General features: G+C 40.4%; 2 protein-coding genes across 10 annotated transcripts in view; both read right to left on the bottom strand.

Annotated features, from left to right (window-relative positions):
- Window positions 1–3,884, bottom strand: part of CFAP91 (cilia and flagella associated protein 91) — an 86,591-nt gene extending 82,707 nt beyond the window's left edge. For 4 of the 9 annotated variants that reach the window (XR_009262157.1, XR_009262156.1, XM_058731285.1 and 1 more), the window contains exon 1: window positions 3,654–3,884. Coding sequence is in view for 6 of the 9 variants with exons in the window: in XM_058731285.1 (XP_058587268.1) it covers window positions 3,654–3,777 (124 nt within the window). In the remaining 3 variants the exon portion in view is untranslated. Of the gene's footprint in view, window positions 1–3,604 lie in introns of all 9 variants that reach the window. The other 5 variants (XM_058731284.1, XM_058731289.1, XM_058731288.1 and 2 more) reach the window with 5 other exon arrangements.
- Window positions 3,885–4,310: 426 nt separating this feature from the next.
- LOC131512498 (large ribosomal subunit protein eL21-like) lies at window positions 4,311–4,826 on the bottom strand. Its single transcript, XM_058731292.1, has one exon. The coding sequence runs from the start codon at window positions 4,795–4,797 to the stop codon at window positions 4,315–4,317; it is 483 nt and encodes a 160-aa protein (XP_058587275.1). The 5' UTR covers window positions 4,798–4,826; the 3' UTR covers window positions 4,311–4,314.
- Window positions 4,827–11,443: the final 6,617 nt, after the last annotated feature.

Genomic DNA, 11,443 nt, shown 5'->3' on the forward strand with positions numbered 1-11,443 from the left:
TTTTTACGGTGGAACAGAAGGGACTTATTAATGTGTTGGAATGGTGTGAGAGAGAGAGAGAGAGGAAACATGATGGCCTCAGCAGCCAAAGTATGGGGTTGGTATCAACTGATACAGGAAAACCTGTGGTGGAGCAAGTTTGTAGGGAGAACATTAGGAAAGCATGCTTAGGTATCTATTATGTGTCCAAGTGGAGATATAAAGTAGGCAATTTCATATACAAATCTACAGTTTGGGATAAAGTCTGGACCTGTGATACAAACTTGGGAATCATCACCTTTAGATATTATCTTCTTTAGCTTCATCACCAAATCCACCTCTATGACTCAAGTTGAGAAGGTGATGGAAACTGGGCTGATTTAGGAATGACAAGGCCAAATTTTATGGCCTAAAATTACAGACTAGTGAATTTGAAGGCAGGACGAATGCACCTGTTTAAAGGGAAGAAGGCTATAGCTTCAACATGTCTGATATATTGGGAATAGCATCGGACAAAGGGAAACTTCTATTCATATTCTTTTTTTAAGTGATTTAAAAGATGTCACTGGGCCTATGGTTCCAACTGTGTTGTTCATCTTAAGTGAATTTAGCCTGCATTTCCCCTAACTCTAAATAATAAATTATAAACCATTCTCCTCTTATTCCTATAAGGAGTATGAAGACATGATCTATAGAAACATTCCTGCCATCTATAGAAGATAATTACACAATACTATGTGATTTATGACTACACATTCTGTAACATACCCTACAATTGTGATCATAATCATTGCTCAAAGGCAATAGAAAGACCCCTGAGATGCCGAGGTAATGGCACTCATCAGGCATCACTTGCTTATTCTTACACGAGTGTTAAGTGCTTTATGTGCAATATTCCATTTAATCCTCACAAAAACCCAATGAGGTAGGCACTAGACCTCCATTTTATAGGTGAGGAAACTGAAGCTTCAAGAAGTTAGCCACTTACTGATGGAACAGTTAGAATGTGAACTCCAATTCTTCTGGCTCCCAGGCCTTACATTATCAAAAGCCCATGAATTTTACAGGGAAAAGTTTCTCATGGAAATCATGAGAAAGCCCCTCAGCCAATTTACCCATCTTGTAGAAACTGTTCTAATAAGCCTAGGAAGTTGTCACACCAAGTAATCATAAGAGACAGGAAGTGTTTCAAACCCCAAGACATCATGATTACTTTTAGCATAAGTATAGGCATATACTTTAAATTTAACTGAGGATCCTGTATTTTATCTGGCAACTCTAACCCTGCTTTTTTCTGTGCATATATGTGTCCTTCTTCCATCTGACAGAAAGCCACTTGTTTATGGATTTCTTTTACTATGACAGGGACTGGGGTGGCAGTCTACATGGCCTCTTATCAGGCATAATAAATTGCATATTCTGGGGGAAAAGATAGCAAGAAAGAGCTTATGATAAACCTAGAAAGCATTTTAAAACATTTTTGGAAGCTAGAAAAATTAAATGGACCATATATTTAAAAGGCTTTAATTATCAGGGCAATAGTGTAGCTACTAATCCATCAACAAATTTAGATTCAGGAAAGTGATAACATATGGTGGTCACTTAGACATTTGAGATACAAAACATTTAGCCAAAAATTGAGGAAACTGCAAAATGGTACACAAATGAGGTATGATCTATAAAAAAATGATGTTAACTCTAAAGTACTTTACAAATGTATCTGAATTAACCTTAATTGCTAGAGTGATCAGAGAAGTAAAAATTACATTTAATGAAGACACCCAAAGCTTCTTGGAGGAGCAAAAGCCTTGCAGACAATTAACTATGGTGAAAAGGCCATTGGGTTTGAGGGGTGTGGGTGGGTGAAGGGTGAAAAAACTTGGAAAGGTGCTTATGTGTGTGTATCACTGACCACAACACCTACCCACCGCAGTTCTTTCTGTCAGGATGGAAATCTGACCCAAGCCAGTCAACTCATTGGCTGGTCAAGAACATATCTTATTTCTCCAATTTGCAGCTAAGATACACAAGGACTCACAGGTGAGCTTTATTTAGGATAAGAGGCCATGTAGACTGCCACCCCAGTCCCTGTCATAGTAAAAGAAATCCATAAACAAGTGGCTTTCTGTCAGATGGAAGAAGGCCACATATATGCACAGAAAAAAGCAGGGTTAGAGTTGCCAGATAAAATACAGGATCCTCAGTTAAATTTAAATTTCACGTAAGCAATGAATAACTTTTTATATAAATAGATCCCAAATATTGCATGGGACTAAAATATTACTTGTTATTTATCTCAAATGCAAATTTAACTGCACATCGTGTATTTTTACTTGCTAAATCCGACAACCTAAACAAAGTTAAAAAAAAAATAGGTCCAAGAAATCAAGCAGAAGGGCACTACACCTTAGTTCTGACCTTCCCTGTCTTGGTTCTACTTTGTCCTGGCTATATTATGCTTCCTGTCCATTAATAGACGTGAGATTGCCCGTCTAACTGGAAGAATCCAAACTTTATTTGGCCTATTTTGAGTGGGTTTCTGTTCCTTGCAAGGGACACGGAAACATTTAGTAACCCCCTGCAGAAAAAAAAAGGGGGGGGGGGAGAAACTTTTAAGGATAAAAGACAGGAAACTTGATAAATTATTTGCCTGTCTTTACGTCTTTACTAAATAAGTATATCCCATTCTCAAATTACTTTTGAAATAAACATGGTGTGTTTACAAGGGTTTACTAGATTTATTTTACAAGACGAAACCAAGAGTGAATAAAGAAAATCACAGGCCAGAATATGTAAGCAACCATTACAAAGCCCCTATACCAGGAAATGGGTAACCTATTGATTCCCAGTGAAAGAAGATCCTGGGAATCCCAGAGGAGATACCACACGGTTAAAAGCAATGCAAGATTCAGGTGAAATCATGGGACTGCTGAGGGCAAAATCGGAAAAAAAAAAATGTACCAACACTGGAATAGGTGCTGAGAAGGCTGCAAAAATGTATAAAACAAGAACTTAAAGAACTCAAAGAACTTAAGGTCCAGTAGAAGATACAGAACATAAACGGACAAGCTGGGCATTAAAATAAACTGCGGTTTTACTGATCCAAAGGAACACAGTGGACCTAGTTTATAAGCAGTGCTTTAATAAATAACAATAAGTTTTGAAAGAGAGAGAGAAAACTGAAAACAAAGGCGAGATAAACTGGTACTTCTTTATCTACAAAGCCAAATTTGGAGTTGCCCAGAGAATGAGGGAGGGAAGGTCATTTTTGTCTGGCACTTCATACAGTTAGAATGAGGGAATGTTGAGTGAATCTCCAAGTCTGCTAAATCATTGCATACATTTCTGGATAACAAAACACCCGGTACAGGTTTCAGAAAGATTGCTTAAAGCTGTGCAGACTATCTGGAAAAGACGGTGGGGGACAGTAAAGCGATTGCGCGCGGTGTTCCTCCTAGACGCAGAGCGCACCTGCGGCTTCCGACGCGCGCACAGGAGCACCGCCACCTGGGGAGCTCTGCGCTGCTCTCACCCAACAAAGGATAACCGTGGTCAGGGGATCGTCCTGAGGCTGGTCTTCCGTTCACCTCGCCCCTTAGCCGGGTATCACCGACCCAAAGCCCACCTAGGCCAGGAGTCGACAGCTCTGGAGGGAGGTCCGGTGCCGCCCTTACCGTACAGAAAATCATACGGTCGACTGGAGGAGACGTTGCCCCAGGTCCCTGACTTCACCCCGCACCGGGTTTGAGACACCTGCGGGTTGGCCTGGGGCTCCTCGATAGTCACTACATGGCTCATAGTGTCGACTCTTCCCTCCGGTCAGCCGGGACCAACTAGAAAAGCCTAGCTGTTGTGCGCACGGGAGCTATGGTAACCTCCGCCAGAACGCTGAGAGAAGGGGCGGGGCGAGGAGCAGGAGAGGATGGTCCGGACGAATGCGCGGGGAGGGGCTTGGAGCGGAAGGGGCGGGGATTGTGTGGGAAAGGACCAGTAGGGTGAAGAAAAGGGAGGGGTGGGGCGAGACTCAGGAAGGGAAGGAAGTGGGGAAAGGAGAGCGCGGAGGAGCGTAAAAGTGTGTGTGGGGTGGGGAGAGCAGAAGGATGGAAAAGAAGGGCAGGCTTGAGGAGGGAAGCGTGCCGGCTGGGGAAGGGCGTCCTCACTTCCCACTGCACTTACAAGAGTACCGCGAGCCCTCGACCGCCCTCCTTGAGCCCTCGCCCGGAGAGCAGCCAGATGCTGCTCTTCAAATCCAGCAGAGATTTGACCATTACAATTCTTTTTTTTTTTTTTTTTTTTTTTTTACAGTCTTGATGTCTTTTATTTTTTTTACATTTATCACGCCATGAATTCATAGGGAATGGGTTCCAACAGCTCAGGCTCCTTTCCATTGGTTCTCACAAAGTGTGCTTCTCTGGGTGGGGCAGGCTGGCGCTTCAGTTGAACCCAAGTACCTTTCTCCTTGGCTTCCTTCTTTTTCTGATCATTTTCCTTTACGCGCTTCAGGAAGCTGTCTCGGCTCTTTGAGTGCTTAATGTGCTCGATACGTACATTAATTCTCTTAGCAAGAATCTTGCCCTTAACTTGTTTGTTGACAACAATGCCAACAGCATGCTGGGTAACATTGTAGACTCTTCCAGTTTTGCCGTGGTAACATTTGTGGAGCATTCCTTTTTGAACAGTGCCCATTCCCTTGATGTCCACAATATCACCTTTCTTGTAGATTCGCATGTATGTTGCCAAAGGAACAACTCCATGTTTTCTAAAAGGCCTAGAGAACATATAGCGAGTACCTCTCCTCTTTCCCTTTGTGTTGGTCATTTTGGAGAATTACTGGAAGATGGCGGTTCCGGCCGAAAGGAAGCTGACCATTACAATTCTTAACTCTTTCGGAAATCCCAGGGAAATCTCAATCTTCTAGAATAGTTTAGGTTTTTCATTTCCGACATCCCCTTTCCGCAGCGCTTGTTCTGCTTTTAAAACTATTAAGCAAAATTTTAAACATAGGCAAAGGTAAATGCACTTTTAATAACCCTCACGGACTCATCACCAAGAATCAACAATTAACATTTTGCCCATCTAGTTTCATCCCCTCGCCTGCTCCGTGTTTAACTATTTTGAAACAGATCCCAGACATTTTACCCTTAAATTAATCTGCATCTCAAACTGACACGGATTTTCTTAACTTCACCACAATTATCACATGTAACAAAATTAGTAATTCCTTTTTATCATCTAATACTCAGTACATATTCAAATTAACTTGGCTGAATCCAAAATATCATTTAATAGTTGGGGGGTTTTTTCCCATTAAAAGCATGAAAAAAAAGTCTTCATACTGCATTTTGGTATGTCTCTTAAGTCTTATCCTAGAACAATAGATTTCTAATACTTTGAATGATTTTATTACATGGGATTCTTCTATAAACTTTCTCTCACCAGCTCTGGTTGTCATGAAATACAGGGATCCTAGAAGAAAGGCGTGATAAATGCTGGGCTTTTTCACTTTAATTATAAAATTTCAGAGAAATTAGTTGGTCCCCTAGCAACCTCCAATGTTAACCAGTAAGTTTTGTTTAGTTATCATTAGCAATGCATACATTTTACATATCTGATGAATTTTAATCCATTATTATTTATGATGCTCAAATTATCTTGTTAGGCTAGTGGCACACCTTAGAGTTGACTTCTTTATCCCTTTGATGTGATCTATAGACACTTATAGAATAAGCCTCCTCGGCTGCTATCCCTCTTTCCACACATACTCCTGGTTTTGCTTACTCCTAAACTTCTTGGGGCTTTTGAACCAGCCATATACTTTGTCACTCCCAACTCTTTGCTCAAACTGATTTCTTTGCCTAAAATGTTTTTTCCTATTTATGCACCCCAACTAATATAGGTCTCCTTGAAGACTCAGTGCTAACCTTACTACATTTATGTAGCTTCCCCAAATCCCCCAAATAGATTGAGGGTTCATTCTTTCTTCCAATGCTATAGTAGCACGAATATCATGGATCACCTTGCATTAGTAATGGTTTGCAACTCTCCTGCACACAACTGTGCATTCATTGTGGACACAGTCCTTCACATGGTCATTTGGTATCTCTGAAGTACCTGGTAAATAAAAGCTTAATAAAATGATTCCTAAATGAATAAATACATCCACTTATTAAACAAATTTACTGTCAGGGCACCTAGGTGGCTCAGTCAGTTCCAACTTCGGCTCAGGTCATGATCTCATAGTTTCTGGGTTTGAGCCCCACATTGGGCTCTGTGCTGACAGCTTAGAGCCTGGAGCCTACTTCAGAGTCTGTGTCTCCCTCTCTTTCTGCCCTTCCCCCACCGGTTCTCTCTCTCTCTCTCTCTCTCTCTCTCTCTCTCTCTCTCTTCCCCTCCCCAAAAAAAATAAATTTAAAAAAAGCAATTTACTGTCTACTATAAAATAGGTATTGAAGATTCTGAGATAAGTTATACAGCTCACTGGATGATGAAGAAAACAGACCCAGAAACAAATAAAATACAATGTTGTATGGTGTGATAATATTTTTCTGTCTGTGGGCATAGCTACATTTCCACTTTCTGTCCATTTTCCCCAGAATGCTCCTCACCCCTGGCCCCCCCATCTTACCGCTGCTGACTTCTCATCATTCAAGTTCTCACTAAAATGTCCCCTCAGAAAGACTTACCTCACTGAATCACATAAATTAATCTTAAGTAGCCAACAACCAGCCCCCTCCATAAATACACTGGAAGACATTCACCAATAAATATGTCAAATGTGATGAGATAAGTGACTATGTGAATGTCTTACATAGACTGTACTGGCCATTTTACAGGAGTTGCTCACTCTCTCCCTTGCTGGGAGGAAGCAAGTAGCCATGTTGGGGACCCTACGTACCAAAGTACTGATCCTCTTGGAGCTGAGGGCAGCCTCCAACCCACAGCCAGCAAGAAACCAAATCCTTCAATCCTACAACTGCAGGAAACTGAATTGTGCCAACAACTTGAGTGAAATTAAAAGCATATCCTTCCCAGGGCATGTGGGTGGCTCAGTGGGTTGAGCATCCATCTCTTGATTTCGGCTCAGATCATGATCTCATGGATCATGAGTTCAAGCCCAGTGTTGGGCTCTGTGTGGACAGCATGGAGCCTACTTGGGATCCTCTCTCTCCCTCTCTCTCTGTCCCTCCCCTGCTCATACTCTTTAAATACATACATACATACATTAGAAAAAATACATATGTACATACATACTTTAAAAAAAAAAAGGATATCCTTCCCCATTAGAACCTCAGATAAGACCACAGTTTCATCCAATATCTTGATTGTAGTCTTGTGAGACCCTAATCAGAGGAGCTACTTAAGCCATGTCTAGATTCCTAACTATAAAAAACTGAGATAATAAATGTGTATTCCCACTAGGTTTTTGCTAATATTGCTACACAGCAAGAATTAACTAATGTGTAATCTTTATGAAATTACATTCTGAGTCTTGTGGTTTACTTGTATAAAAGTAACTTTGATAATGTAGAGAGGCGTAAGTTAATAAAAAACCCATGTTGGGAGACAGTTGGCCGTGTTTCTGCTTGTCTTGTAAGGGGGATACTGTCTGCCTTGTTCCTTTGTGTAGGAAACAACCTTGGACAATAGAGATAGCGTGTGATTCTGGAGCAAAGGGCAGGTTTGCTAACAACTTTAGAAGTCAGATGGTCTCCCTTTGAGCAAAGGGCATACATTCTTACTGCCTATTATTAAAGATTTGGGTTTCCTAATATCATTATTTTTTTCCTATAATGCAACCCAGTGTGTATGCAGATGTCATCTGGCCTTCGTTACATCACCGTGTGGGAATTGGGGCTCAGAGAACTGGCACAAAAATGCTGATACATTACTGCTATGGCTGTAAGAAATAAATTATCCCTTATCTCTAACCTAACAGTTGTCTGGCTTCTATTAGCGTTCATGGGACTGTGGTAGGCAAATTGGGTAAAATTTCAAAACCTTCAGAGTTCTTGAAAAGCTACAGAGCATAATGTATTGCACATCTTTAGCTGTGAAATTTGGAAAGCTTTCCCCCATCCCCAGAGACAGAAGTGTAAATACTATACAAAATTACCTCCAAACTTATTAACTAGGGAAGTGAGAATTCAGGACCTGTAATTCTTCTGTCTCAGCATATGGTGTCACTCCTCTACCAACATCAACTACCCACCCTTGCTTGGTGAAGTCTCCATACCTGGAATTAGTTAGGCATGAAAAATAGCTAAGTACTTTCATCATGGAGGGATTTTAGTTGTTGCTTGTTACATTACTAGGGCTGTCATCCACAGAATGCTTGGTGCCATTCATAGGTGATGTTCCCATTCAGTACTTCACAATAACGTATTCACTGTACTATAAAAAAAGTCCATTACAGTCACCTTTTCAACTCTTGCTGCCTACTAATATAGCAATTACAATAGCACTAACAAAGAGCCCCAGGGGCTTAAAATAGTAATGTATTGCTGATTATAATCATAACTGGGAAGTGAGAATGTGATATGAAATGTACTAATCAAACAAGCCTCTGAGTTGCCTCTATAAAACAGATGGTTGAATCTAATCTCTCTCTCTCTTTTTTTTTTAATTTAAATTCAAGTTAGTTAACATACAGTGTAGTCTTTAGTATTGGCTTCAGGATTCATCCCGTGATTCATCTCTTTTTTTTTTTTTAATTTTTTTTAAATGTTTTATTTATTTTTGAGACAGGGAGAGACAGAGCATGAACAGGGGAGGGTCAGAGAGAGGGAGACACAGAATCTGAAACAGGCTCCAGGCTCTGAGCTGTCAGCACAGAGCCCGACGCGGGGCTCGAACTCATGGACCGCGAGATCATGACCTGAGCCGAAATCGGCCGCTTAACCAACTGAGCCACCCAGGCGCCCCCCGTGATTCATCTCTTACATAAGACACCCAGTGCTCATCCCAAAAAGTGTCCTCCTTAATGCCCATCACCCATTTAACCCAACCCCCCATCCACCTCCCTTCCAGTTTGTTCTCTGTATTTAAGAGTCTCTTATAGTTTGCCTCCCTCTCTGTTTTTATCTTATTTTAGTTTCCACACGCCACCTACTCTCAATTTAATCTCTAATTACAGCTCTCTAAAATTGTGTTTTTCTTGGAGGAAGTGGGTTTTTGAGATTTTTCTTGGGGGAGAATGGGAAATACTAAATGTCATTGTTTTATACTCCTACGTTTCCTTTAATACTAAAACCATCCTGTTGCTGGGTAAACTCCAGAGACCTAGGGCCCTGGGGAACTGACCCAGCCAGACCTGAAGGAGTTGCTGAAGATTCTTGGTCCTGTCACGAGAAGGAATTCAAGGACATACACTCAGCATAGTGGATGAGTAACAGAAGCAGGAAAGTTTATTAAATCAAAAAGTACACTTTGGAAATAGGAGAGCAAGAAAGAAAGTGAGAGCGATGCATGCCCTGAGGGTTTGGGTGTCTTGTTATTGGCCTTTGCTAACTAGGAGTCAGAATATTTATTACTTGGGAAACAATGTTTCATGTTTTTTCTTCCTAATTTGGTCAGAGGTTTCTCTTAACAGCATCCACAACCTTGGCTCAGTCTTGTTAAATCTAGCTTCTTGTGGAGTGCTGCCAGGACAGGCTTCTGACTTTCCCAACAACTGGCCATGACTTCCTCGGTGCTGGCCTCCAGGTATCCTGTTAGAACCTAACTAACTGCCTGCTCTAACAATCCCACAAGTCTAAGACATTTAGACTGAGTAAGAAAAGTAAAGAATGACGTTAATGTAAAAACCAATCATGAACCTTAAAGCTTACCTCTTCATAAATTAAAAGGCAGAAGAAAAAGTAACCTACATGTGTGGGGTAGCTGTGCCATTCTGAAAGAAGAGGAGAGGCAAGTAGCTGGATATAAACAACTAAATATTTCACCTTGGAAAGGAATATCTTTTGGTCCTCTTTTTCATGGGCAGCAGAATACTCCATTCTGAAGAAGCAGTTGTTGGAAGGGTTTTAAGAGTCACAGTGCTCAGGGAGGAAACTAAGAGATTGTTAATATCTTGAACACAGCTCATTAAAGGAAGTGGGGGCAGGGTAAGAAGGGGCTGTTACCCAACTGCAGAGTTAATACCTATACTTCTCAAGCTGTTCCAAAAAATAAAAATGGAAGGAAAACTTCTAGACTCATTCTATGAAGCCAGCATTACCTTGATTCCTAAACCAGACAGAGACCCCATAAAAAAACAGAACTACAGGCCAATATCCCTGATGAACATGGATGCAAAAATTCTCAACAAGATACTAGCAAATCAAATTCAACAGCATATAAAATGGATTATTCACCATGATCAAATGGGATTCATTCCTGGGCTGCAGGTCTGGTTCAATATTCACAAATCAATCAATGTGATACATCACATTAATAAAAGAAAGAATAAGAACCATATGATCCTGTCAATAGATGCAGAAAAAGCATTTGACAAAATACAGCATCTTCTCTTAATAAAAGCCCTCAAGAAAGTTGGGATAGAAGGAACATACTTAAACATCATAAAAGCCATATATGAAAAGCCCACAGCTAATATCATCCTCAATAGGGAAAAACTGAGAGCTTTCCCCCTGAGATCAGGAACATGACACAGATATCTACTCTCACCACTGTTGTTTAACATAGTGTTGTAAGTCCTAGCCTCAGCAATCAGACAACAAAATGAAATAAAATGCATCAAAATTGGCAAAGAAGAAGTCAAACTTTCACTTTTTGCGGAAAACATAATACTCTAAATGGAAAACCAGAAAGATTCCACCAAGACTCCTAGAACTGATACATGAATTCAGCAAAGTCACAGGGTACAAAATCAATATACATAAATAGATTGCATTTTTATATGCCAATAATGAAGTAACAGAAAGAGAGATAAAGAAACTGATCCCATTTACAATTGCATCAAGAACCATAAAGTACCTAGGAACAAACCAAACCAAAAATGTAAAAGACCTGTATACTGAAAACTATAGAAAGCTCATGAAGGAAATTGAAGAAGACACAAAGAAATGGAAAAACACTCCATGCTCATGGATTGGAAGAATAAATATTGTTAAAATGCCAATACTACCCAAAGCAATCTACACATTCAATGCAATCCCAATCAAAATTGCACTGGCATTCTTCTCAAAGCTAAAACAAACAATCCTAAAATTTGTATCAAACCACAAAAGTCCCTGAATAGCCAAAATAATATTGAAGAAGGAAACCAAAGCAGGAGGCATCACAGTCCCAGACTTTAGCCTCTACTACAAAGCTATAATCATAAAGACAGTATAGTATTGGCACAAAAACAGACACATAGACCAGTGGAATAGAATAGAGAACCCAGAAATGGATCCACAAATGTATGACTGACTAATCTTTGACAAAGCAGGAAAGAGCATCCAATGGAAAAAAGATAGTCTCT

Source organism: Neofelis nebulosa, chromosome 5, assembly GCF_028018385.1.
Source record: "Neofelis nebulosa isolate mNeoNeb1 chromosome 5, mNeoNeb1.pri, whole genome shotgun sequence".
Lineage (NCBI taxonomy): Eukaryota > Metazoa > Chordata > Mammalia > Carnivora > Felidae > Neofelis > Neofelis nebulosa.